The 27,770-nt window shown below is 42.5% G+C and overlaps 2 protein-coding genes across 2 annotated transcripts in view; both read right to left on the bottom strand.

Moving 5' to 3' along the window:
• Positions 1–1,076: 1,076 nt before the first annotated feature.
• Positions 1,077–4,988, bottom strand: LOC134661583 (uncharacterized). The gene is made up of 2 exons (XM_063517712.1): positions 4,162–4,988; positions 1,077–1,384 (listed from the first exon to the last, which is right to left on the bottom strand). Exons 1-2 carry the CDS (start codon positions 4,937–4,939, stop codon positions 1,371–1,373), a joined length of 792 nt encoding a protein of 263 aa, XP_063373782.1. The 5' UTR covers positions 4,940–4,988; the 3' UTR covers positions 1,077–1,370.
• Positions 4,989–7,279: 2,291 nt separating this feature from the next.
• Positions 7,280–27,770, bottom strand: part of LOC134661126 (protein sickie) — a 231,065-nt gene continuing 210,574 nt past the window's right edge. Inside the window, exons 23-33 of the mRNA XM_063517077.1 lie at positions 26,318–26,460; positions 23,780–23,935; positions 16,337–16,637; positions 15,271–15,925; positions 14,521–14,676; positions 12,707–12,903; positions 11,113–11,221; positions 10,093–10,285; positions 9,114–9,272; positions 7,689–7,772; positions 7,280–7,431 (exon numbers count right to left, since the gene is read on the bottom strand). Of these exons, the coding sequence (XP_063373147.1) occupies positions 7,309–7,431; positions 7,689–7,772; positions 9,114–9,272; positions 10,093–10,285; positions 11,113–11,221; positions 12,707–12,903; positions 14,521–14,676; positions 15,271–15,925; positions 16,337–16,637; positions 23,780–23,935; positions 26,318–26,460 (2,276 nt within the window). The 3' untranslated portion in view covers positions 7,280–7,308. The remainder of the gene's footprint in view (positions 7,432–7,688; positions 7,773–9,113; positions 9,273–10,092; positions 10,286–11,112; positions 11,222–12,706; positions 12,904–14,520; positions 14,677–15,270; positions 15,926–16,336; positions 16,638–23,779; positions 23,936–26,317; positions 26,461–27,770) is intronic.

Raw genomic sequence — 27,770 nt, 5'->3', positions numbered from 1 at the left:
ATCCGGTGGCGAATGCACTAGTCCCAAAACGCACTATTAGTCAATACACTCTAATTTCGAAAGCCCCTCTTCTCATAAGAAACTAGGCCCAAAATACCATATTTCCAAAAAGGCTCATTCTCGATTTACACGAGAACCATTGAGAACTAGTCCCAAAATACACCTTTCCCAAAATACCCCAAATTGTGTTCACCTGTGCGTGGCGTAATACTTTATTCTCATAATGCGTAGGTCTCAAAACACTCTAGTTCCAAAATACCCTATTTTTTTGGAATGTCTCTTTGTGACTGCTTTCAGCCGTAATCATTACCCGTTTGATGCCTAAAATTTTTTTTTCAAAAATAGGATTTATTTAATTATTATTTTGAGCTATACAGGGTGTAATCGTTAAGTGTTGCTCGGCGATAGTTCCGTAAATATAGCAGATATCAGAAAATTTCAAATTGATATCGAAAGTGCATATAGTGAAAGTGAAGGGCAATATACACACGAGTGTTTTAATGCCTGTGTTGATAAAGCAGTGTGATAAATATTGGGACGGGAAGGCGCACAAGTGACACACAACGTAGCTGTTAGCGAACTGGTTTATTTAACCCGTTACCGGGATTATAACGCGGTGGGCGCAGCCACCGTACGTACTTAATACCTATGCATGCATATATAACAATCCCTTTCCCATAGTATCTTACACTAACTTAAAACTAGCACAGTCTGACGCTTAGAAGTACTGTTTATAATCAAAACGCGGGCGATCCCGCTTGAGCCGTGAGGACGCGGCCGGTGGGTCCGCGGACTCGGGAGGCGCGCCGTGCGCTGCGGCGCCGGGCGGCGGCGGCGGCGGCGCGCGGCCGGCGGCAGTTGCCGGCGCAGGCACAGAAGCCGGGCTTGGCGGCGCGGCCACAGACGCTGAGTCAAGAGGCCTCGCATCTTCCTCCTCCCCCATCGTCAGTTCATCTTCGTTATTCAGGCCTACGGGCTCGTGTGACGGGGATTGCCTAGTCATTGCTTCCGGTCCACCAGGTAATATGTTAGGCACCCCAGTAGTAGCTGGTACGGTGGGCTGTGGCCCGCCGACATCAAAAACGGGAGGTGCGTCAGGAGATGATGACTCGCTGGAGGCTTCCAGTGTTTTGTTTGGCTCAGGATGACTCACGGCTGTCGGTGTGACTTGGCCCTTATATTTAACAACTTGGTTAATATGTCTTTTCACTGTTTTGTTTGTTTTGTTGTCCTTTATAAGATAAAGCACACGACCTAAGTTTTTTATTATAGTTCCCAGGGTCCAAGTGAAATGATTTTTATTTGTAAAGTTTTTATATAAAACTAACTCGTCCGTTATGAAAGGACATCTGTTTACTCCACGGTAATGTTTAATCTGCGAGCACTGTTTATTTTTAACAAAAGAGTCGAGTGCGGTGAGCGAGGTTGATGACCCTTGTGACGTAACACGCAGTAAATCTAATCGCGATCTTAATTGTCTACCGAATACCAGCTGTGCTGGTGATTCCCCGGTAGTAGTGTGTTTTGAATTTCGATAATGGAATAAATATTTCAGTAATTGATTATTTATATTTTTACTTTTGGAGTTTGACAAGAGCGCAGCCTTAAGGCCCTTTTTTATTACTTTAACATACGACTCCGCCATGCCATTACTAGACGGGTGATACACCGGTGACGTTAAATGTTGTATGCCATTTAAAGCGCAAAAGTCTGCGAAGTACTGACTGACAAAAGAAGTGCCATTATCGCTGACTATCGTACACGGAATACCGTACCTAGACATGAACTCGTACAATTTATCAACCACGTTAATCGACGACGAATTTGTTTTCATATCATAGCATTCCACCCATTTACTATAGGCGTCGACAATGACTAAGTACCAGTGTTCGTTTATAGGCCCGAGAAAATCCAAATGTATTCTTTGGAACACATGTGTTGGAATTTTCCATGGTGCGAGCGGGACGCGCGGAGGTGTCGGTCGCAACCGAGTGCAAATCTCACAGGCCCCGATCAGGTTCTCAATGGCGGCATCAATGCCCGGGAACCAAACCCGCGAACGCGCCTCAGCTTTACTCTTCACAATACCTAAATGTGAGTCGTGTAGCTCTGAAAGAACCTGACTTTGTAACGCCAATGGAATAACGACCTTATGGCCTCTCATTAAAACCCCCTTTTCAACCGATAGCTGAAATCTACATGGATGGTAAGGCTTAATGTCGTTATCATTAGTTTTGCGAGGCCAACCATTTTGAACGAAATTAATTACCTTTTTTAGAGTCGCATCATTATGCGTCTCTTGCTGCAACCGATCTATAGTAATTGGTAAACAACTGCCCTCTAAAACAAAATGTACATATGCAGCGGTGTCCTCCGCTCCCGCACCCCCCGCGCGTGTTACCGGCTCGTCCGGTAATGATGCCCGAGATAAGAAATCGGCGCAGTTATTCGCACTACGTACATATTCTATTACATAATTATATGCCGATAAAAATATTGCATACCGTTGCAGTCTGTTCGCTGTTATCTCCGGTATTCCTCGGTGCGGACCGAAGATAGATAACAGCGGTTGGTGATCGGTGCGCAGAATGAATGGTTCCGCACGTGCATATAAATATTGATGATATTTTTTTACGCCGAAAATTAAACTTGTAGCTTCTTTTTGTATTTGCGCATATTTCTTTTCTGCGGCATTTAGAGTACGGGAAGCAAAAGAAATGGGACGTTCGGACCCGTCTGGCTGAATTTGGGATAAAATTGCACCGAGGCCTTGGGGTGACGCATCACAAGTCAAAATCAGTTTAGCATCTGGATTATAATGCGCAAGGACTTGGTCTGATGCTAACCTGGTCTTTATCTCTGTGAATGCTTTTTCGTGCTCTGTTTTCCACTCCCACCTTGTATCTTTTTTTAAAAGATCGTACAGTGGACTTAAGATGGCAGAAGCCCTAGGCACAAAGTTCCTATAGTAATTGATCAACCCCAGGAATGACTGTAGTTGATTTATGTTTTTAGGAACCGGTGCCTCGACTATTGCTTTGACTTTAGATTTAGATTTGCTTATACCATCTTTGTTAATAACGTGGCCTAGGTACGTTATTTCATTCTGGAAAAAAGAACACTTTTCCTTCTGAAGCGTCAGCCCCGCGTCTCTAAAACGCTGTAGTACCTGGTGCAGGCGCGCGACATGCTCCTCCCTATTCCGGCCCGTGATGAGCACGTCATCCAGGAAGCACAATACTCCCTCTAAATCGGCAAGAATATTATTTAGAGCACGTTGGAAGACCGCTGGGGCACTTGACAACCCAAAAATTAAACGCCGATATTTGAACAACCCCCGATTTGTGTTAATACAAGTAATATTATCGGGGTCGTCAATCTCAAACTGATTATATGCCATGGACATATCCAGCTTTGTAAACTCAACCCCTCCGTGTAATTTCGAGAAAAGTTCTTCGATAGTTGTCAGCGGATATTTCTCAATCAATAATTGTTTATTTATTGTTTGAGAGTAATCGGCACAGATCCTAACTGACCCGTCGCGTTTAAGCACTGGCACAATGGGCGACGCGTAGTTGGAATATTCGATCTGTTCGAGAATACCTAGCCGTACTAAACGTTTGATTTCACTATCGACCTTATCTTTCAGAGCAAATGCCACGGGCCGGGGTTTGTAAAAAACTGGTTTGGCGTCGGCCTTAAGCGTTAATTTTATTCTATATTTTTTGAACCGACCTAGTTTATCCGAAAATAATTCTGGATACCGAGCCATCAAATAGCTTACATCGTCAGATTCGGATTCCGTTTTCGAGCAATAGAGGATAGGCGCGAGCTCCAATTCGAATTTGGACGTGAAATTTCTCCCTAGGATCACGGGACCCCCTTGGGGAATGACGTGCACATCGAGAATAATGGTCTTGCCTAGATACGTGACCGGTAATTTTGCGAAACCCGTACTTATGATCGGAAAACCATTATAACCGGTAAACCTCTTGTTACTAGGCAATAACGGCACTTCTTTAAACAGAGATTCGTAAGTTTTTTGTGATATGGCGGTTATGGCGGAGCCCGTATCTATCTCACATTCTACCGATAGCCCGTTAATAATAACTGTTTCTATCATGGGTTCACCCTTAACCGAACGGATATTAAAAAACTTACCATCATCATCCTCGCTCACCTCCTCTGACTCAACGTACTTAAGGTTACACATCTTACGTAAGTGACCCTTCTTTTTACACTTTTTGCACTTGTAATTTACGTAACGACAGTTCTCCGTTTTCTGACTACTTAGACCGCACACAGAACACTTATTCCCGCGACCCCCTGTAGTCTCGCCGATCTTCAACACGCTCTCAGCGCCGGGCACCACCGCCGTCGCGGTGGAAGCCAAGGTCGCGCTGGCTGCGGCGCGAGCGCACCGCACGCTTTCAGCTATTTCTATTGCTTTCGCTAGGGTGAGTTCGCTAAGCTCCTTCGAAAACAATTTTTCGCGCTCTTTACCAGACTGCATGCCCATGATAAATCTGTCTAAAAGCGCCTCCTCGATGTTCTTAAACTGGCAATGCGCGGCAAGCCCGCGCAGTCGCGCGGCCCACTGCGCCGAAGTTTCGCCTACCTTCTGCATTGCAGAATGGAAGTGATACCGTTCCGCAAAAACACAGCGCTTTGGAGTAAAATGTGCATCCAATAACTTTACCACTTCACTGTAACTCTTGTTTTCAAGAACACCGGGCAGTGCAAGGTTACTTGCTAATTGATAGGTGCTTTCGTTAAGTGCACTTAGCAAGATGGCGCGCCTTCTTACACCCGCTTTGTCGCTTGCCTCGTCGATGTTGTTCGCGATGAACCACTGTTCAAGCCTATTTTTATACGTAAGCCACTCTTGTTGTTGATGGTTAAAACTTGAAAATAAGCCGACCGAGTTTGAAGTTGCCATGATAGGTACACGGCGATTAACACGTGAGGTAATTATCGAATCGTCGCCACTGATAAATATTGGGACGGGAAGGCGCACAAGTGACACACAACGTAGCTGTTAGCGAACTGGTTTATTTAACCCGTTACCGGGATTATAACGCGGTGGGCGCAGCCACCGTACGTACTTAATACCTATGCATGCATATACAACACAGTGTATGGAACTATCATAATTAGGTGGGCGAGAAACTACCCTCATTTATGGCATTATTTAATTATTTAATGCCATAAATGAGGGTAGTTTCTCGCCCACCTAATTATGATAGTTCCATACACTGCTTTATCAACACAGGCATTAAAACACTCGTGTGTATATTGCCCTTCACTTTCACTATATGCACTTTCGATATCAATTTGAAATTTTCTGATATCTGCTATATTTACGGAACTATCGCCGAGCAACACTTAACGATTACACCCTGTATAGCTCAAAATAATAATTAAATACGTAAATCCTATTTTTGAAAAAAATATTTTAGGCATCAAACGGGTAATGATTACGGCTGAAAGCAGTCACAAAGAGACATTCCAAAAAAATAGGGTATTTTGGAACTAGAGTGTTTTGAGACCTACGCATTATGAGAATAAAGTATTACGCCACGCACAGGTGAACACAATTTGGGGTATTTTGGGAAAGGTGTATTTTGGGACTAGTTCTCAATGGTTCTCGTGTAAATCGAGAATGAGCCTTTTTGGAAATATGGTATTTTGGGCCTAGTTTCTTATGAGAAGAGGGGCTTTCGAAATTAGAGTGTATTGACTAATAGTGCGTTTTGGGACTAGTGCATTCGCCACCGGATAGACCTGATCGACTGATACCCTATTGTCAAGGCATTACAGTGCGTGTTCAGATATTTTTGAGCACCTCGGCCGCTTCGATATAACTGATGGCGACTGTACTTGAATTATATCATTTCACTGTGAATCAGAAGTATTTACTGCCAACACATTTGGCATTTGGGGAAGGGGAAGGGAAACATTTATAATTTAAAAGTCAAGAATATAATCAATGTTTATTTCACAATTTCCGTAAAGCATAGATTGTAGATATCACGTTTCAGTTATGCACACAAGTCAATCCATACCGAACACATAATTATATTATAACATAGTCGTTACACTTTTCTATACAAAATTAACGCTATACTGTTATGGCGTTCTAGCAGTTAGTGTAGTAGCATACAAAAAATTATATTAAACATATTTTATTTACAACTAGATATTTTATTAGGTACATGAGTTTTATATGAAAATGGTATAAAAATTACACTTTCATACATTCAATTACATCTAATATCATTGTAATACAAATGCGATTCGTATCCTAACTTGCAAAAATTTAACAAGAGTAAAAAAGACAATGATCAATTTTAATTATAAACAAGAAGTTTCAGAAATACTTTTAAAAACAGAAAAATCGTTCCAGGCACATTGTTTACATAGAACTTCAAACGTACTTGCTTCACTAGAGGAAATTCCCTTCTAACCTAAAGCAGTCGAATAAAAAAAAAGAAATCACCCAACAATTTCGTGGAAAGGTACAATACTCGTGCTTTCAATATTTGCTCAAACTTTTACAAATACAGCAGAATAAAAACCTTTGAATGTATTGAATCCATCGATTTCGATGTTTTTATTTTGAATGTTTAAATTATACACTAGTAGTATATGTACTTACAATCAAATAAGTCAAATAACATTAAATGTAAATAAATATAAATAATTTACATATGGCAACTATTTGGCTTTGAATAAATGTACTTATAGTTAAAAACCAAACAAGCAGATATAAACAGAACAAATATTTATGATAGCAGCTTGCTTGAAAAATAAGACTTCCTTGTAAGTATGACTTGTCGGGCTCCACCTTAACCTTTTTCGAGCCATGCCATATCTAATGGGTCCTGTCCAGTACTTATGCATCATACAGTTAGGAACGAAACGAGTGACATAAGTATTGCACGCATAAAAATATTGTAATGCAGATAAAGAAATTCATTTTTACTGAGTTTATTTTCATTAGTATTGAATAGTGACGCTATTGACGTCAAGATGTCTTCCTTTTTGACGAAGTTACTACCTCCGACACTAGCTCACTATGGTATAACTTAGTGTAAGGCCTGAGTGGACGCTCGAAGCGGAGCGTCGGCGGGGCGTGCAGCGTGGCGTCGGGCTCACAAGTGATTTGAGCAGCGTGCACTAAGGCCGCTCCTATACGCTTGCATTTGTTTAACATGCACGCCGCACGCCCCGCCCCGCTGCACGCCCAACTCGAGCGTCCACTCAGGCCTTACACTTAGCGGCACAATACTAGTAACAAAATTGTGTTCAAAGCTCGTTTCCCACCGAGCTGTCGTGTGTGAGATTCGAGTCCATGCTCGCGTTGTCAGAGTCTTGGCTTTGGTTGCCGCTGTAGTTGGCTGCTTCTTGTAGCCGCATCAGCATATTCAACTACAAAAAACGAGTCATTTTAAAGTCTGGTAATTGTATATTTACCAGTTGTAAATTAAATTTCATATTTCAGGGCCGGGAGTCGAACTTACGACGGAAGGCACGCCTTACCGCTAGCGAGCAATAACGATGACTTTCGGTGATAGTGGTAGTAAATAGGTAATGCCTATAGGTACGCACCATCTTGTCAAAGCAATATTGTTACCGTGTAAAGTTCCCGCGTTTAATAAATAGATATGTAGTAAGAATGTCCTTACCAAAGGATCCTGGTTGTTGTTGGTGTTTGGATCTTGATTGTTTTCTTCTATCCCGATTTCCTCGACGGTTATCGCACGTAGAGTCTGAAAATAATACCTATTTTAGCGAATTGTGTTCTTTTTTGGTTAAATAGGGGGCAATGTCAATTTGTTACAAGCTAACCAATGATTGACCCAGACTCAACTGACGAAGGGCCTAAGATGAAGACTATTCATTCTGGCTTGACAGTATTCAATGAACTGGTTAACATAATGCACTATCCTATAAAATACTGTTAAACAATAATTTTAGAGAACGAACTATGGTAACAGACAGTAGATAATTCCTTCCAGCCTCTGTATACCCTGAACTCATTCAGACTTAAGGCGGTTGGTGTAGTTGCCATCAAATATATCAGAGCGGCAAGAGTGTTCACAAATATCTGAATAAAGCCACTATTTTTAAGACGTAAACGTGCCTGTTTACATATTTTTGATTCATTGTGTGACAGAGACAACATAATAAAACATTATCATGTTGTCCTTGTCACACGATCTTATATAACAGCCAGTGTGGGACCACGATAAGTCTAAAGCTTTGGATTCCTCCGAAAGCGGTGCCGTTATATAGCGGCCGCAAAAGACGGCCGTCTTTACGGTGACGACATGTGGAAAGTACCACGGCGTCATAACACACCGTCAGCCACCAAGGTCAAAGCGGCAAATTTGAAAAATGTAGGCGCGCAGGGATATCGTCCAATAGAAAATTTGAATTTCGCGCCTTTTTCTACTGACAAGATTTGCTTGACCATCTATAATTTACTTGGAGGATGAAATATCATCAGAAGAGGAAAATAATCGTAGTACGGAAACATTTATTCAAATCTCGTGTCATTTATTTAAAATGGCGTCACCGCTATCTAATAAAACGTTCACGAAACTATCGACACCGTCATGACGGCCGTCATCCAAATGGCGGCACCGCTTTTTTAAAGTCTATTTTTATATTCGGTAGACTGAAATGACAGTTAATAGTATAAAATGACATTTCATGTTCATACTATTAACTGTCATTTCAGTCTACGGAATAAAAAAACAGACTTTACGTTACGTTGACAATCAACGCCGTCTAGGAAACCGCGCCATCTTGTTTACATAGACAACGTTCTAGTGACGTCATTCTCCGCTATATAGCGGCCGTCATATGACGGCACCGTTTTCGGAGGAATCCAAAGCTTAAGTGTAAGGCCTGAGTGGACGCTCGAGTTGGGCGTGCAGTGGGGCGGGGCGTGCGGCGTGCATGTTAAACAAATGCAAGCGTATAGAAGCGGCCTTTGTGCACGCTGCTCAAATCACTTGTGAGGTCGACGCCACGCTGCACGCAACGCCGAACGCTCTGCTTCGATCGTCCACTCAGGCCTTACACTAAACAGTGTCAGTACTCACGTGCGAGTGGTTCGGCTCCCGCCACGGGTAGCTGGACTTGACGTGCTGCAGCGGGTCGACGGCCGCGTGCCGCCGCCGGCCGTACAGCGCCACGCCCTCGCGCACCGCCTCCGACGCGTACGGCACTATGCTGTAGTTCCATACGTCCGCAAACCACGCCTGTAAACGACAGAGGTTACATGTGGGCGTGGTAATGGGGTTCAAATTGCTGACACTCTGGGTGACACCACGGGTTATTCCCACTAGTTACCACCAAGTTGTTACCAGTGGTAATTGTTGGGATTTTTTTCCCACCTTTTTTACCACTGGTATAAAAATTCCCAGTAGTTACCAGTTGGGGGTAACTACTGGGAATAACCCGACACCACTAAACTCTGAGATAGGAAAATGAGGACTGAGCGTTTTCCAAAAAAAGTGTACATTTCATTCATGTCTTCAAAATATTGACTTCTTGGGCTCATTTTACTCAGAATCATTTGTACATTCACGCCTCATACATAAAAAAATGTGTCCAAAAATTTCCTTTCCTGATCGTCACATTCTTGTATGAAATTTTTTTTTATTTGTATGAACGTGACGCACTGGAAAATTTTTTTTTCATACAAAATTTTGGGACACATTTTTTCATGTATGAGGCGTGAATGTACAAATGATTCTGAGTAAAATGAGCCCAAGAAGTCAATATTTTGAAGACATGAATGAAATGTACACTTTTTTTGGAAAACGCTCGACTACGTTTGTACGGAGAAGCGGTCGTCCACTATGATGCTAATAAGAGCAGTACATATTTTCTTCAGTTTGTAATACATTATTGTCGAGGTCCAGAAGTAGCTTGCTTGCTGGCTGAGGATTCGGTTCGGACGACCTTGGGAGTCCGTTTAGTTGAATCCGAAGCCAGCAAGTAGCCTTCCATCCGAGTCATAGTGTCATATATATACATTTACATACTTTACTTTGCAGCATGTTTAGGCAAGTTTACCTGACTAGCATCCAGATCCATAGGGCAGGCGAGGAAGAGCCTCGGGCCGACGGTGACGTCACTGGAGGAGTGCGCCTCGAGGAACGCGTTGAGCGTCGACCACACGCCCGGCAGCCACTCCAGCACCGCGGCCAGCGCGGGCTCGCGCCGCCCCAGGCGGAGCTCTAGCGAGAATAGCTTGCGGCGGAGGTATCTGTAACAAAGTGATGCACTATGCGAATGTAGCGACCAACAAACAACGCGATATATGATGCAGTGTTCCCTGTGTCCAACTACGTGCACTACAGAATACCGGGTTATTCCCACTAGTTACCACCAAGTTATTACCAGTGGTAACTACTGGGATTTTTTTTCCCACCTTTTACCACTCGTTCGGGTCGGCTCGCATCGGCCGGCGCCTGCCGACGCGTCGACGGCTTTTTCGCTCTTATTGCGCGGACATAAGGCTTCTTCCTATCGGCTTTTGCCGAATGCGCGTCGATATATCTGGGGAGACCCTAAGAGCTACCCCCCGGGGGTTAGAAGTGGCAAGATATTAGCAAAATATTATCTATTTATGATCCCTTCACATGATAAGAAGATCTGTAATAAATATAAATACTCGTACATTCGTGTTTATTAATAATACACGTTTAGTTTATGTTTTTGTGTGTTAAAACTACGCATTGAGACTCAAGTGATATGTAAAGACAACAGGTAACGTCATGTCGTCATGAATACATCTGAATCTCGCCGAAGTCAGCAATGAGTCGATATTTGAGTCCTGATCCCGATGGTGCCAGAAATATCCGTGCGTAAGTGCGCACTCATGAGGGATTGTCAATTAACATTATTAGCCTAATTTTATAACGATTAATCGGGCATGAAAATGTACGTTCAATATTAGCTATATAAATATGCACAGTAGTATTTTGTGTGTACTTATTTCACTAAGAATTTAAACGACGAAGTATTAGTTACGCTTGGCGGTTCAAACGGTGAATGAATCCAGGTTCAACAAAAAATTGTAAATGCCTTTACCTGGCTAAAAATCCTTTCACAGGTTCCATGTGGTTGGCGGTGAGCAGCCATCGGAAATTGTGGTGCAGCTGAAGATTCGTCGTGTTGCACGTCGCTTGAGACATCGTTCCTGCGATAATAATTTGACGTGTTACAAATATATGTCAAAACATTACTGGGCGTTTTCTAAAATAAATATTAAAAACCTGATTCTTTCAAATTTGGACGTTCTTGGGCTCATTCTACTCAGAATCGACAGCATTTTCCATCCCGCCATTAAAAAAAGATGTCCCAATGTCCATTCCATTACGTCACGTTTTAGTATGAAAAAAATTTTCACTTGTATGTGCGTGACGTAGTGGAACGTACAATTTTCATACAAATTTTTGGGACATTTTATTTTATCATCAGAATTGAATATGCTAGTGATTCTGAGTTGAAAGAACCCAAAAACACTAGGATCTGTGAGAATCAGGTTTTCGATAGGTACTTATTTTAGAAAACGCCCTACTATCAAATTAGACTGCCTCAGGATTGCCCTCCAATTACTCTGAGTGGAACAATAATTAAAGTAGTTTAAGCCAACTTTTTACCAAAAAGTTCAAATTATATGTTGGATTGAATATTAGAGTAGAGAAGTTTACAAAGGGCCGGTAAGCATATGGGCCGTAAAAAAAGGTCTGGAAAATCAGATGACAGTCGGTTTCGTAAAAACATAGGATTCTTGGGACTAGATGTCCCTTTATTCCACCTATCCAATTTCTTCGTACAATATTCATTGCGTCTTACTCTCTTACTAAGCAAAATGTGAGATGCAAATACACATTGGACAGATGGAATACCACCCTTAGGGAGCCGCGGAAAAAATAGAAACAACGTTAGGAATACGATGTCTGTCTCACTTTCGGGCACAGGCTTCTCATCACAAGAGAGGTTGGCTTAACCATTTGGACGCCAATGACCGATATATTCGCACCGTAGCTTCATCGCCAAAGACCGATTAATCGGTCACAGACTACAGAGCAACATCGACCTACGTGCATATACATAAACTTCAACTTCACTTTTGACACTTCAATGATGTGGCGTCTGAGTGACAGCTTTTGTGTTTGACACGGCGTGGAAAAGGTTAAGAGCCAACAGGAGTGGTCATTTCTCCATACAAACGTACTCGACTGTTTCCTCCGTGGGTTTTGAAGCTAGAGCAATGATTTTTTAAGACAGATTAATATTGTCAATATCTGTGTCGGACCGTTTTGATTTTTTTGATATTTTTGTTTTTTAAGGCGCTAGAGCCCTTCAAAAATGGCCAAAATGGCCTAATTGACTATGCCGCAATGAGAGGCGTGGTATTCAAAACTTATATCAATTAGCCAAAAAAGCAAAACGGTCCAACACAGATAATTTGATAATCATTTAGATTTCCAAATTTGGTTACGATTGGTTAAGTTTTGGAGGAGGAAACAGTCGAGTACGAAACCTTGATATTTGAGATTTTTACGGAGGATTTTTCGCCTTATCGCACTAGTTTTAGGAGCCGCTTCCGTTAGCGAAACGGGTATATTTACCTAAAATATTTAAATCTCAGCTCCTGTTGGCTCTTAATAATAGTTACCAATGATAACAGGCATGTTCCTGTTGTCAGGCGGCAGCAGGCCCGCGAACGCGTCGCCGAGCCCGGAGGCGTGCTGCAGGTTGTCGAGCACCACCACCGACGGCAGCGCCGCCTCCTCGCCGGCCGCCGCCGCGCCGCACTGCTCCGCGATGTTCGCCAGGTACGCGCGCAGCTCGATACACGATTTGCGGTCCACACTGATAATTAAATTAAATAAAAAAGCGGCCAAGTGCGAGTCGGACTCGCCCATGAAGGGTTTAGGCGATTTATGACGTATTAAAAAAAAAACTACTTACTAGATCTCGTTCAAACCAATTTTCGGTGGAAAGGAGGGTGGGCAAATTGGCCTAATGACCAATAAGGACAAGCTATATGTCACTGGATAGCTTATTCTAAGTTCTAATACTTCTACTATGGCAGATAGTCCCAAATCTTTGTGTGAAAAAAGTTATCACCGCAAAAAGTAGTGTGAGTTTAAACGTGACTGTATAGTTTTTTTTGATACTAAGTTCCTGTGTCGCAGATCATTAAGGTTTTGTTATTGTGGATGATTTGGTGTCACGATATTTTAGTTTTTTATTCGTTTTCTTATGTTTTTTTGTGTCATATTTGTTTTTTTTTTAAACAGTGATTTGACAAGTCTTGTCATACAAAAAAATGGAGTATATAAAAAACCTTTCCAATGGTATGTCGCTTATTCTTATTGGTTCATAGGCCAGTGTCCATACAAATCTGTCCATCCTCCTTTACATGGTAATTAATGTACATCATATATATTTTTTTGTTTTATCATTCTGTTATTTTAGAAGTTACAGGGGGGGGGGGGGGGAGACGACACACATTTTACCACTTTGGAAGTGTCTCTCGTGCAAACTATTCAGTTTAGAAAAAAATGATATTAGAAACCTCAATATCATTTTTGAAGACCTATCCATAGATACCCCACACGTATGGGTTTGATGAAAAAAAAAATTTGAGTTTCAGTTCTAAGTATGGGGAACCCCAAAAATTTATTGTTTTTTTTTTCTATTTTTGTGTGAAAATCTTAATGCGGTTCACAGAATACATCTACTTACCAAGTTTCAACAGTATAGTTCTTATAGTTTCGGAGAAAAGTGACTGTGACATACGGACGGACAGACGGACAGACGGACAGACAGACAGACAGACAGACATGACGAATCTATAAGGGTTCCGTTTTTTGCCATTTGGCTACAGAACCCTAAAAATGTTAATATTTACATTAGTTCGTCGTATCTCTATGAAATGTTAAAACTGTTGAAGAACATAGTGCGAATGAAACGCGTGATTAACGCATGTAGACTGTAGGTACCTAAACCTCAGTTATTAGCTCGATTAGCAAACCAGGCTCGATTTATAACAGTCGAACCGCAGAGTTTCACTCATCACTCACGTTCCAAAATCAGCGTCTTGAATCACTACATAGTATAAAACAAAGTCACTTATCACTGTCTGTCTGTCTGTATGTATGCTTAGATCTTTAAAACTACGCAACGGATTTTGATACGGTTTTTTAAATAGATAGTGATTCAAGAGGAAGGTTTATGTATAACTTGTTAACCCGTGCGAAGCCGGGGCGGGTCGCTAGTATAGTATAAAACAAAGTCGCTTCCCGCTGTCTGTTCCTATGTATGCTTAGATCTTTAAAACTACGCAACTGATTTAGATGCGGTTTTAATAGATAGAGTGATTCAAGAGGAAGGTTATGTATAATTTGTTAACCCATGCGAATCCGGGGCGGGTCGCTAGTCTCACATAGTTTAATGAATGTCTGTAAAGTGCGATACACGTACTTAAAGGTGGCAACGGCTTCAGCGGGGTTCCCGCGGCGCTCGGTGCCGTTCCGTTGCACGTAGAACTCGGCTAGCTTGGCGGCCAAGTACGACTTGCCCGTGCCGCTCGGCCCGCAGAGGATCACTCGCTTGTGCTCCGATAACAGCGACACGTACCTGAATAATTATGATGATTGATGAAGTATGGAAAAACTACGTTTCTACAGAAAGCATTCACGAAACAAGAGGTTTTGAAGTGAAAACTTCTTTAGCGGCGCTGGGCACTTTTTGAAGTGGGGAAAAAATTATAAACTCGAGACAGCGTAAGGCGATCACGTGACCGTAAGGGGCGTAAGGTTTAGATGGCCACTCATAATTTAGATGACATTTATGTTGCGGACTCCTTTTCAAGACTACCTATGTTCAAATAATTTGACGCTGTCATGGCAGTATGTAAATAAACATGTCAATGAAAAAAGTGTGATCTTATTTGAGAATGATAATAACATATAATAAATAAATAGAATACCTCCGCTAAACGTGGGTATCGTGTTAACCGGGCGTCGGTAACATAGTGAGGTGAGTTTTCACTTCTATCGGCACTCCCGGAGTGCAACCGTTGTTGACTTTATGTTGCCGTGTCCAAAATGAGAAAAAACTACTTGACGATTTTTTTGTACATATCTGTAAAAACTAAACTACACGCATGCCATGTTTCGGGCTTTCTTCGGATAAAATCAAATTTCAAACTTGAAACAACTTGGAACTCACCTAATCATAATATTTTTTGGTATAAGGCTGTCAAACGCTAAGCTTCCGACGCCTTGCAGGCAAATGTACAGCGTGTTCACCGTCCCGATGATGTACCCGCACGGCAGCAGCTCCGGGAACCCGATCTCGGGCCCCCTAGTGGCCTCTCCCAGGTGGTACGACGTTATCGAGTCGGTGTTCAGCCCGAGATTCGTCCCAGGATCTATCCTTGAGAGATAATCTTTGAAAGTCTTCCTAACTATGTAATCTAAGTTCTGCCAGGTCGTCTTGCCGGATATGTACGTGTACGCTATCGTGTACTCGTTGCAGTTTATTGTCGAGTCGCTGTTGTATACGTTTTTGTAGGAGGTGCTGTGGGCAGATTTATTGCTTTTAAGACTGTTGGTGTTGGATTTGTTTATAGAGAGCGGGTAGTCTTGCGGTTCCGCCTCGGGGCTGTGGTTCTGCGAGAGTCGCGGCGAGTCGAAGCTCGGCTGCTTCTCGAAGTGGTTGTTGTACCCGCTGGCCGACTGTTTCGCATAAAACCTGCATTCGGATTCGGTGAGCGTGTCTTGTACTTCTTCGAAATATCTTTGGAATGTCTCTGGCTGTCCTAAATATACTGCTATTGCTATTTTCTTTCCGTCTGTCGTGTCGCCCTGACTGTCCGCTACACCTGAAAAGTAATAACACTTCCTATTTCGCAAATAGAACGCTTATATAAATATAAAAGTACCTCAATATATAATAGCACAGACACCAAACACAAGAAAATGTAACATATCATCAAGTTGACTTTTTTTTAATAACTCATTTTATCTCATAACAGCTAATTCATGTGACGCCAGTTACTGGCATGGCACTGCTACGTTGAAATATTCTGAACTTTTACGCTTTGTATTTCACTTTCGCTAAACATGGTTAGCTTGCTATCCATTTATTAGCATATAACTGGACGCAGTTATGCACAAAAGTTCCAACCCACAAGCATCTGTCATTAAATTATAAAAGCAATAGTCATTTATTTCAATGACATTTTATTGTGGGTTGGAACGTCCAATTATTATCGTAAAAGCGTTATGCTTACCTATATCGGAATAACTCTCCCCGATGGCTAGCTCGCGGCTCTTCGGCGGCGGCAGTACCGTGTTAATATCGTAATCCCCGCTGAGTCGGTCGCTGTTCAGCCCATTGGTGAATATATCAGCGGCCCCATTCAGCCCCAGTAGCGCTTCGTTCTCGCTCAGCTCGCAGGAAGCCTTGTTGCCGTATATAGGCTCGACCATGCTAGACTTGGGCGAGCCTTTCTTGGCAAAATCCATGGTCGGAGTGGAAGCTATGCAGTTGAAGTCGAGCTCTAGTGGCTGGGAGTGGATGTCGATGGTGGCCTGTGGGATAATAAAAACGTTATCGTTAGCTTAACGTACCTACCTACGACCCGCTGTCGAGCACAGGCTCTCTCAAAAACACCAAAGATATTGGGCTAAGGTACATTGACTGTCTGGGTCAATTTCTGAACACGATTTTTTTTCTGTCCGTGATGAAAATCGTGGGTTAGCATCAGATAATACTTACCATTTTTTTTTTACATAAAGAAGTCACACTTTCACACCGAGTTCCATATGAATTCACTGATTAATTGGTTTTTAGAGTACACTTAAAAATACCTAAAGGCTCAAATTACTGCTCCCGTGCCCTGTCCGGAATCTACTTTTGAGCATAATGAAAAATCCTACGAAAAATTCTACATTAGTATCACTAATTTTGTGTCAAATACTTAAACTAGATGATATTTACTATCACTGAGCACATACACTATTAACTTCATTGTGGTAAATAACTCGTGATCGATGTTTAAATTTTGTCCGAGCGCGCGAGTACAATTTCGTCGGCAAAACTCACAGGGCTCTGACAGCCGACGTCTGTATTTGAACCGCCTCGTGTCCCGCCTCACCTGTACTGGCAGTATTCGGCTGTCTTTCAAAGCAAACGGATGTACGTCAAGCCGTGGCGTGTTTGAGCAAATCGCGTAAGTATTTCGGAATCCGGGTGGGCGACAATTTTTTTCTAATTTCGATGCCCCTTATAAATTTTATTTTCCACATAGCTTTTCAATAACAATTGTCATATTTAGGAGCCCTTTATGTATCTTTATGTAAGCGATAACATAACAGTTTGGTCAAACACGATTTAAATTTTTGGCGAATTTTTTTATTACGAATTCTAATTTCCGTGCCCTAATTCCCATAGCAAATTTACCTAAAACAGCTGATTAAGTGGCACGGGAATTAGAAAGTATTACATTTATTGTCAACAAATCTTTTATTGGGGGCACTTTAAGTTAATTGGCAATGTTTACGTCATATTATTATTACATTTATGTATATTGGCATTGAATATATATTATATGTAATAATAATATGACGTATATCTTTCTATTTTGCATTTAAGGAAATCTTAAAGAATGCACAACAATTTGTGAACGGTTTTTTAGTATAAGTACTATAGTACATACAGGGTGGACGCGAATAACCCGGGCAATTTTAATACGTAAGGTAAGGTGGGGTAAGACGACACCGGGGTAAGACTATCACTTGTATGGAATCCTTGTACTGTTAGTCTTGCCCCACCTTACCTTATTCATTGATCATATTATAACATTAAAATATTATATAAACATAAAACTATTTCTGGAATTATTACATATTATAATACCTGTACCTAAGGTTACATGAAACAAAATGAATCAAATTTGCAATGTTTTTTTTTGTAAATTTGACAGCTGACAGCGTATACCGTATAAAGTTTAAATATCTGGGAGACCGAGCTTTGCTTGGAAAACATATACCTACCTAAAAACTCAAAAATGCGCGTTTTCCCAGAGATAACACCTAGCTAGATCGATTTTTCACCCCAAAAAAGCCTCATATATGATCAAATTTCATTCGAAATCGTTAGAGCCGTTTCCGAGATCCCCGAAATATATACAAGAATTGCTCGTTTAATAGATTAGTTGTTATAAATTAGCTTTTCTAATACAAGAAAAAATAAATATATATCCTATTCTTACTATATTATAAATGCGAAAGTATCTCTGTCTGTCTGTCTGTTATCTCGTCACGCTTAAACCGCTGAACCAATATCATCTTGATGATATTTGGCATGGAGATAGTTTGAGACCCGGGGAAGGACAAAGGATCTGGGGGCACGGCAGTGCCGCCGCCAAGTCGAGCAAAACAAAGTGGCACGGCCGTACCATCAAATCTCAATAACATTCTATCAAAATAACATTTAATGCACTTTACAATCCCTTAGTTTTGTCACTGACACAATCACTCACGATCATCATTATTTTAAGGTACTTCTAGCATACCCAAATTTGAAACGTAATTTGGTTTTAGCTTTTTAAGCCAATAAAAATCTAATAATACTGCAATATTAGTCACGTTCTAAAGATCTAATAACTGCATAAATAAGTTTGTAATCCCATAGAAATATATGCGATAACAACGTTACCTTTTAGTTCTTACAATTAGTAGGGAAAGTAAAGGTACACTACGACGTACGATGTGAGTATGAATAAAGATGTGTATACATAGTATCAGTATGGTATGGGTATGATTACCTGAAAAGAAGGACAGCCTACAAAAAGAGATGTGATCCTATCAAAAACATTACATGTAAAAAGATGCAAGTCTCGCAACGCAGTTCTTCTACTACAAAAAAGTTTTGAGATGTAATGGGAAACCAAGTCGGTTATTTTAGTCAGTGCCAGGGGGTATTAAAATCGTAATACTATTAGATACCTTATTAGGGTTCCGTAGCCAAATGGCAAAAAACGGAACCCTTATGGATTCGTCATGTCTGTCTGTCTGTGATAGTCTTACCCCACCTTACCTCATATGTGGTCAAACAATTTTTTGTGTTATGAATTTATGAAGGCAGCATATTCGATTTCTTCAGATTAACTTACACAATAACTTCTTCTCACTGTGCCCCTATTTACTTATTTCTTAGTATCATTTCCTATACGGCCATATACCAGATCATACACCTTGTACCTATCTACATGCAGATACATCATGACACTTTTTAATTTAATGAATAGTTTTGTATGTATGTATGTATGTAAGTAGGTATTGTTTTGAAATATGTACATTTTACTAAGAAAGAGAGATTAGTTGCCATTAAAATCAAGGAAACGATTAGTCAAATACGTAGTTTTTAGTGTATCATACTTTCGTAGATTTGTCGTCCGAAACTAAAATTAAAGAAGGTAAATATGTTCGATGCCGCTTCAGTATGGTTAAAGTACATTATTGTAGATTAAAATATACATAAATAATAGTTTTAACTACCAAAATAAGTTAAGAAAACAATTCCTGTGCCATGTTCTAATTTCCGTGCTAGTAAAATCTAATTCCCATGGACACACTAATTCCCGTGCCCTGACAAAAATTTTAAATTGAAATAACTTTTATAGTTTTATGAATATTTTTACCCCATAAGAAAATTAATGTTTATTATATTTTTTATCAAATTATCAGCATAATTTTTTTTTTGTAATGTTAGTATTTCAAAATTCCATGGAAATTAGACAAAAATGCTCGTTTGGTGAAATTGACCCGTCTGATTGTCTACGCACATTTATTTATGTATGACATTGTTGTTTTTCACCAATATCAATTTGCTACTAGCCAGAATTCAAAGCCTTGAACTCTAGTTTGAAGGGTTTATTTTATACTAAAAGAGTGGCATACAAGCGTACGACGGTAAACGCAGCCATTGTAGACATAGCAGTTCCGCTATGGCTTCATGATAGCTAACCAGAACTTTCCATGTAATGAAATTTTATCGAAGTTACGTTTGAAAACAACCAGTCTTGTTTTATAGTCGGTGCAGATTTCTACTGTTTCTATGTAGTTGGAATGGCATTTAAATTATATACAGACTATACAGAGCACAACATTATTTTTCAAATACTTATTAATAAATAATACCATAAAATGAGGTTTATGATTAAATAATTACTATTTTACTTTTCCTATACATTAATATCTAGACGATAAAGCTGGCAATTAATTGCTTTAATGTCATTTTGTTGAACATTTATATAGGTACATAACATAAAAATAAGTGGAATAATATAATTGCATTTGCATATTAGATAGAAATTGAGCTGCTTTCCCTATTAGTACATTATTACCATGTTAGCTTTCAATTGATACTTTTCCTCACAATGTCAGAAATACACGTCTCTGCTCAGGCGAGGTGGGGCCAGTTCTATTTGCGGTATATTGTATAGTGAATCATTCAGTAGTGTCACTATACTAGATTTGTGATTTTCTTCATCAAACACTATTGGATCGCCATTTTTCACCAGTTACATACAGTGTATAAGTTATAATTTGCACCAGACGATAATGTGGACCCTAGTCCTTTGTTAATTACTCAGCAATATAATCAAGGAATCGGTGCGACATCCGTACTGCTGCCGCCTCCGCGCCAGTCAGGAAGAGCGATTGCGTGCTGTGATTTCACACCGACAATCAGGACATTTCCTGATTGCCTAAAAGCCACCTAAAAGCCAATCACATCGCGGACAATATAAGACGTCCCTGATAATATTGTTAGTAACTGATCTTTGGTAAATTCAATGGGAGTTAAGTTAATGTTTACTAAGTAAGAGTTAAGTTTAAGATACCAAAAATCGGTCTGGGCAAATCTTACATTTAACAGAGGACCACTTTCCGAGGAACCAGTTTGTAATACAACGGAACGTTTATGTATCGAGCCGTTTATTACTTTGAGATAATGACAGTTTGCTCGTAAATGCTATGATATCTTTATTACGAATGTAGACAAATATTAGGAAACATGTCTATGATACAATTCAATATAAAAAATATAACAGCTTGTATTAATTAACATTGAGCGTTATTATTTGTGTAAGATTTAGTAGTCTATTAATTTTAACTACTGAAAAATTCTCAGTGAACAGGTTTGGAGAAGTTCTCAGTTGTAGCCGTTCGTTGTGCTGTTTCAGGTTCAATCTGGTTCTACAGCATTAGTATAGGTACCTGGTGCATGGTGGCCTGGTCGGCGAGGCTGAAGCGGCGCGGGTCCTCGACGGCGGAGCCGCCCGTGCCGAGCGAGCTCTGGCTGCCGGCGAGCGAGCGTGACGTCACCAGCCGCTGCAGCCGCTCGTTGTTCTGTTTCAGGTTCAATCTGGTTCTACCGCATTAGTATAGGTACCTGGTGCATGGTGGCCTGGTCGGCGAGGCTGAAGCGGCGCGGGTCCTCGACGGCGGAGCCGCCCGTGCCGAGCGAGCTCTGGCTGCCGGCGAGCGAGCGTGACGTCACCAGCCGCTGCAGCCGCTCGTTGTTCTGTTTCAGGTTCAATCTGGTTCTACCGCATTAGTATAGGTACCTGGTGCATGGTGGCCTGGTCGGCGAGGCTGAAGCGGCGCGGGTCCTCGACGGCGGAGCCGCCCGTGCCGAGCGAGCTCTGGCTGCCGGCGAGCGAGCGTGACGTCACCAGCCGCTGCAGCCGCTCGTTGTTCTGTTTCAGGTTCAATCTGGTTCTACCGCATTAGTATAGGTACCTGGTGCATGGTGGCCTGGTCGGCGAGGCTGAAGCGGCGCGGGTCCTCGACGGCGGAGCCGCCCGTGCCGAGCGAGCTCTGGCTGCCGGCGAGCGAGCGTGACGTCACCAGCCGCTGCAGCCGCTCGTTGTTCTGTTTCAGGTTCAATCTGGTTCTACCGCATTAGTATAGGTACCTGGTGCATGGTGGCCTGGTCGGCGAGGCTGAAGCGGCGCGGGTCCTCGACGGCGGAGCCGCCCGTGCCGAGCGAGCTCTGGCTGCCGGCGAGCGAGCGTGACGTCACCAGCCGCTGCAGCCGCTCGTTGTTCTGTTTCAGGTTCAATCTGGTTCTACCGCATTAGTATAGGTACCTGGTGCATGGTGGCCTGGTCGGCGAGGCTGAAGCGGCGCGGGTCCTCGACGGCGGAGCCGCCCGTGCCGAGCGAGCTCTGGCTGCCGGCGAGCGAGCGTGACGTCACCAGCCGCTGCAGCCGCTCGTTGTTCTGTTTCAGGTTCAATCTGGTTCTACCGCATTAGTATAGGTACCTGGTGCATGGTGGCCTGGTCGGCGAGGCTGAAGCGGCGCGGGTCCTCGACGGCGGAGCCGCCCGTGCCGAGCGAGCTCTGGCTGCCGGCGAGCGAGCGTGACGTCACCAGCCGCTGCAGCCGCTCGTTGTTCTGTTTCAGGTTCAATCTGGTTCTACCGCATTAGTATAGGTACCTGGTGCATGGTGGCCTGGTCGGCGAGGCTGAAGCGGCGCGGGTCCTCGACGGCGGAGCCGCCCGTGCCGAGCGAGCTCTGGCTGCCGGCGAGCGAGCGTGACGTCACCAGCCGCTGCAGCCGCTCGTTGTTCTGTTTCAGGTTCAATCTGGTTCTACCGCATTAGTATAGGTACCTGGTGCATGGTGGCCTGGTCGGCGAGGCTGAAGCGGCGCGGGTCCTCGACGGCGGAGCCGCCCGTGCCGAGCGAGCTCTGGCTGCCGGCGAGCGAGCGTGACGTCACCAGCCGCTGCAGCCGCTCGTTGTTCTGTTTCAGGTTCAATCTGGTTCTACCGCATTAGTATAGGTACCTGGTGCATGGTGGCCTGGTCGGCGAGGCTGAAGCGGCGCGGGTCCTCGACGGCGGAGCCGCCCGTGCCGAGCGAGCTCTGGCTGCCGGCGAGCGAGCGTGACGTCACCAGCCGCTGCAGCCGCTCGTTGTTCTGTTTCAGGTTCAATCTGGTTCTACCGCATTAGTATAGGTACCTGGTGCATGGTGGCCTGGTCGGCGAGGCTGAAGCGGCGCGGGTCCTCGACGGCGGAGCCGCCCGTGCCGAGCGAGCTCTGGCTGCCGGCGAGCGAGCGTGACGTCACCAGCCGCTGCAGCCGCTCGTTGTTCTGTTTCAGGTTCAATCTGGTTCTACCGCATTAGTATAGGTACTTGGTGCATGGTGGCCTGGTCGGCGAGGCTGAAGCGGCGCGGGTCCTCGACGGCGGAGCCGCCCGTGCCGAGCGAGCTCTGGCTGCCGGCGAGCGAGCGTGACGTCACCAGCCGCTGCAGCCGCTCGTTGTTCTGTTTCAGGTTCAATCTGGTTCTACCGCATTAGTATAGGTACCTGGTGCATGGTGGCCTGGTCGGCGAGGCTGAAGCGGCGCGGGTCCTCGACGGCGGAGCCGCCCGTGCCGAGCGAGCTCTGGCTGCCGGCGAGCGAGCGTGACGTCACCAGCCGCTGCAGCCGCTCGTTGTTCTGTTTCAGGTTCAATCTGGTTCTACAGCATTAGTATAGGTACCTGGTGCATGGTGGCCTGGTCGGCGAGGCTGAAGCGGCGCGGGTCCTCGACGGCGGAGCCGCCCGTGCCGAGCGAGCTCTGGCTGCCGGCGAGCGAGCGTGACGTCACCAGCCGCTGCAGCCGCTCGTTGTTCTGTTTCAGGTTCAATCTGGTTCTACAGCATTAGTATAGGTACCTGGTGCATGGTGGCCTGGTCGGCGAGGCTGAAGCGGCGCGGGTCCTCGACGGCGGAGCCGCCCGTGCCGAGCGAGCTCTGGCTGCCGGCGAGCGAGCGTGACGTCACCAGCCGCTGCAGCCGCTCGTTGTTTTGCTTCAGGTTCAGCATCTCGTTCTGGAACATTCTACTAGCTTAAAACCAGCCTATCTCTTATCTTCATCTACAAGTTCGATGAAACGAATCAGTTAGGGTAACGAGAGTTTAGATGCTTTTCTTAAAATTCATGTTGGTGCTTAAATTCAAGGTAATCTATGCAATGATAATTTAGTTTAACATTCAATGTTAAATGTAGTGATTTCCTTATAGATCGATCTGATTGTCGTCTAAACATGAAGCAAGGATGCCTTAATATGAAAATTATTTGCACAATTTACAAAATTATGGTCGCATCGATATTTTTCTGACTATTTTTCGATGTACAAGTTGAATTCAATTGTCGGTTAGGAAGTATCAGATCTCCAGCGACTGAAACTTGTATTGTACAACCGTCCATACGTTTTTATAACTTTCGTCCTAGGTCGTATACCAAAGTTGACAATTGAATTTTGACTTGATCGATTATTTACACGAGTAAGTCCTCATAAATACAATAAATTCAATATTTTCGTCTTGACTTTGATTTCGCAATTACGGGGCGACACGTCTATGTATAGGTACGAGTATATATAGGACCAAGGTAACGTTGAAGTTTGAAAAGGAGACACCTACGGTCTCGTATTGTGTTCTTTCCGGTCTACATAACAGGGCCGGGCCCCGTGAACTCGCATGGCTACCGGTATTCTCGTTTTAGTCTAGACTAGATCGAGATCGAACATCTGCGCACAGTATGGTCCAATGCGTTTAATAATATCAAGCGGTAGGCGCATACCTTTATCTGCAATAATGACCTATTTCTACTCTGAACGCTTTTATCCACGCAGATGGTTCCAATGATTGCATTTAAAAGTGGGGATTTCAATAACAGTTTATATTTTTGTTTATGTTTAACGTTCTATGTTTATATACTGTCGCTATTTTCATTATCGGTTAGAGGCGAATGAAACGAATGGTGAATGATTGGAATCACACATTAGGTAAGAGAAGGGAATTAGCAACTACAGTCCAACAATAAAGAATAAAATGAAATAAAGCGGGATTAAAATATTTTATGTCTTGTAAAACCATTTTTTTTAAAGCAAGGTCAAGGTTTAGAACTATTGCAACCCTATCTGTTTGAAGTGTGGTCACTGAACTTTTAATGCAGACTATTATTTATTTATTTATTTAATCATTTAATCATTGCAATCATGTACAACATTATAAGTATACAAGGTACACATATGTGAACATGAACCCGGACAGGGTATAGCAATTAGTTTTAATCTTATACTAAAGTCTTATTACAATAAATGGTCGTAGTTTATATATAAAAAAAAAAAATTGCATTACATAATAATATGTTGCGTTTCGAAGATATCTTCAAATGACGCATTTACCACAAGAGACGCATTTACCTCGGTTGACCTTAATTAATATAACAATTAAATATTGCTCCATTGATATGGCTAGGAGCACAATGCACTTATACGGTAGAATAAGACGAATGAATTACTACTCGTATATGTGAATGCACAATTGCACATTACTCATCATAATGACAATCTTTTCTTGTCTTATTACTAATCAAATTATTCACAAATGCCATCGCCATCGCCCTACGCGACAACTCTACCATCTTCACCACTTGGATGGTTGGCAGTCCTCAACTGTGCGTTTCTCCAGAGACTTCCTGCCTCGCACAGCTAAACTGTGGAATGAACTGTCTCCTGCGGTATTTCCGGACCGATACGACCTTCAAACCTTCAAGAAAAGAGCGTACTCCCATCTTAAAGGCCGGCAACGCACTTACAAAGCCTCTGGTGTTGCGGGTGTCCTTGGGCGGCGGTAATCGCTTACCATCAGGCCCCTATTTCACCATGGTGACAGGTGCGACAATTGTCGACATCACTGTTACTGACGTCACAGGCCTTCATAGGCTACGGTAACCGCTTACCATCGAACGGGCGGTGTGCTTGTTTGCCACCAACATTTTATTTTTAATAAAACTACATTATATCGCCTATAAATAAGTACTTATTTTGCGAAGCTAATGACAATTGTCACAAGAAACACGACACTTGTCCCGAAATTCCGACACAGAACTCATTTCCTGTCAAAAATTACATGAAATTCTTTGAAATCTTGTGACAATTGTCATAAACATCGCAAGAGAAATACCTGTTTATTTCCGATATAATAACGATTTTTTTAATAATACAATGATGGTGGCAAACTGGCATACGGCCCGCCCGACGGTAAGCGGTAACCGTAGCCCATGGATGCCTGTGACGTCAGCAACAGTGATGTTTTACAATTGTCGCACCTGTCACCGTGGTGAAATAGGGGCCAGGTGATCCGTCTGCTCGTTTGCCTCCTATATCATAAAAAAAAAAAAAAAAATAACACAGCTGGACATACCCGCATCTTGATGACGGTGTCCTTGAGGCTCTCGAGCTGGTGCGCCGAGCTCAGCGCCTCCAGCCGGATATCCGTCAGCACCAGGTCCTTTTCTCGCAGCTGCCGCTTCAGCTCGTCCACCAGCACCGACTCTTCTGGTTTATCTGTCACAGTTATAGCTAATTATAACTTCAGAAATGAGATAAAGGAACACGATGTCTTTTGATCACTTGAATTAGACAAGGTAATATATTAGTGGTATATTTGACAAAAATCCAGGCTTCATGGAAATCAATCGCGTCTTGTCACGGTCTTTAGACGTGAGAAATCGACCTAAAGGAATAATAATTCAATTCAATTTATTTATTTAAAAGACAATAATGGTCCATAATGGTTAGTAACAATTAAGATTAAAAACTAAGTGTTAGTGGAACAAAAACAGAAAGCGATTTACAACATACACAGACAGCAATAACTAAATCTATCACCTAGTAGCGGTTATGACACACTCAAAATGCCGCATTATAGGTGAGGCACGCACTCTGCAGAGCAACGAGGCAACTCTCTTTCGTATTATTGCATAATAGTCATCCGCATAATAAGTCATTTTTTTAATTATCTATCTATTCGAGTAATACGCATGTGAGGGACGAACAAACTTAGGCACAATGAAACTATGAGCGTTTTGGTTTCGCTATTTTGGCTGTGGAAAACAAAGTGGTTACAAAATTCAAGAGCTAAGTAGGTAAAGTGCAAGTATTATAATGTTCACCCCACTCTTGACTTTCACTTTGGCAACCCAATTTCACTGAGACCTTGTTGGCTATTGTTTACCTAACAGGGACGTAAACTGTATTATTTGTTTAATATCTATATGGTGGCGTCCGCAAGGCACGACCGCGGTCCGGCGACGCTGGAGCACTCTCTCAAAACCCGACCTCACACTGTAATAGGCTACATGACTAATTTTCATTTATGGTATCAATCGATCGGGTTTGTTTTTAGGATCAAATGTCTATATGGGACCCATTGTATTAAAGCAATACAAAAGTCAGAAATTGTAGTCAACAGTCGCACTTCACTCGCGAAACGCTCTAAACAAAACGATAAGGGAACGTGACGTCAAGGTCTCTAAGAGCCCATCTTGTAGTATGGACAAAACAAGAAAATTGCGGTTTTGTCGGTGAAATATTGCGTTTATGTATATAGTTGCTCTACAATATTTTTTTGGATGAAATGTAAGGAATCGAATGGTACCCCTTACATTTATCGTTTTTGGAAGTTAAAAAAAAACTTAAATTTTGAAACTTTCAGGTCCTGTATTTTTGTAACATATCCATATTTTATTTTAATATCCACATTATTGTGATACATTGCTCGTTTGCTATCTATTTTATTTACTAGATTTTGTTATAAAATTCAACATTCATTTTGATCTGATTTTCAGACGAATGTTCATAAATCCACGGGTTTT

This window comes from Cydia amplana, chromosome Z (genome assembly GCF_948474715.1).
Source record: "Cydia amplana chromosome Z, ilCydAmpl1.1, whole genome shotgun sequence".
NCBI classification, from domain to species: Eukaryota; Metazoa; Arthropoda; class Insecta; order Lepidoptera; family Tortricidae; genus Cydia; species Cydia amplana.
This window is presented reverse-complemented; position numbering and strand designations above follow the sequence as displayed.

Bases quoted from the DNA above. Each gene is read 5' to 3' on its own strand.
- LOC134661583 (XM_063517712.1), bottom strand. From the start codon at position 4,939: ATGGCAACTTCAAACTCGGTCGGCTTATTTTCAAGTTTTAACCATCAA.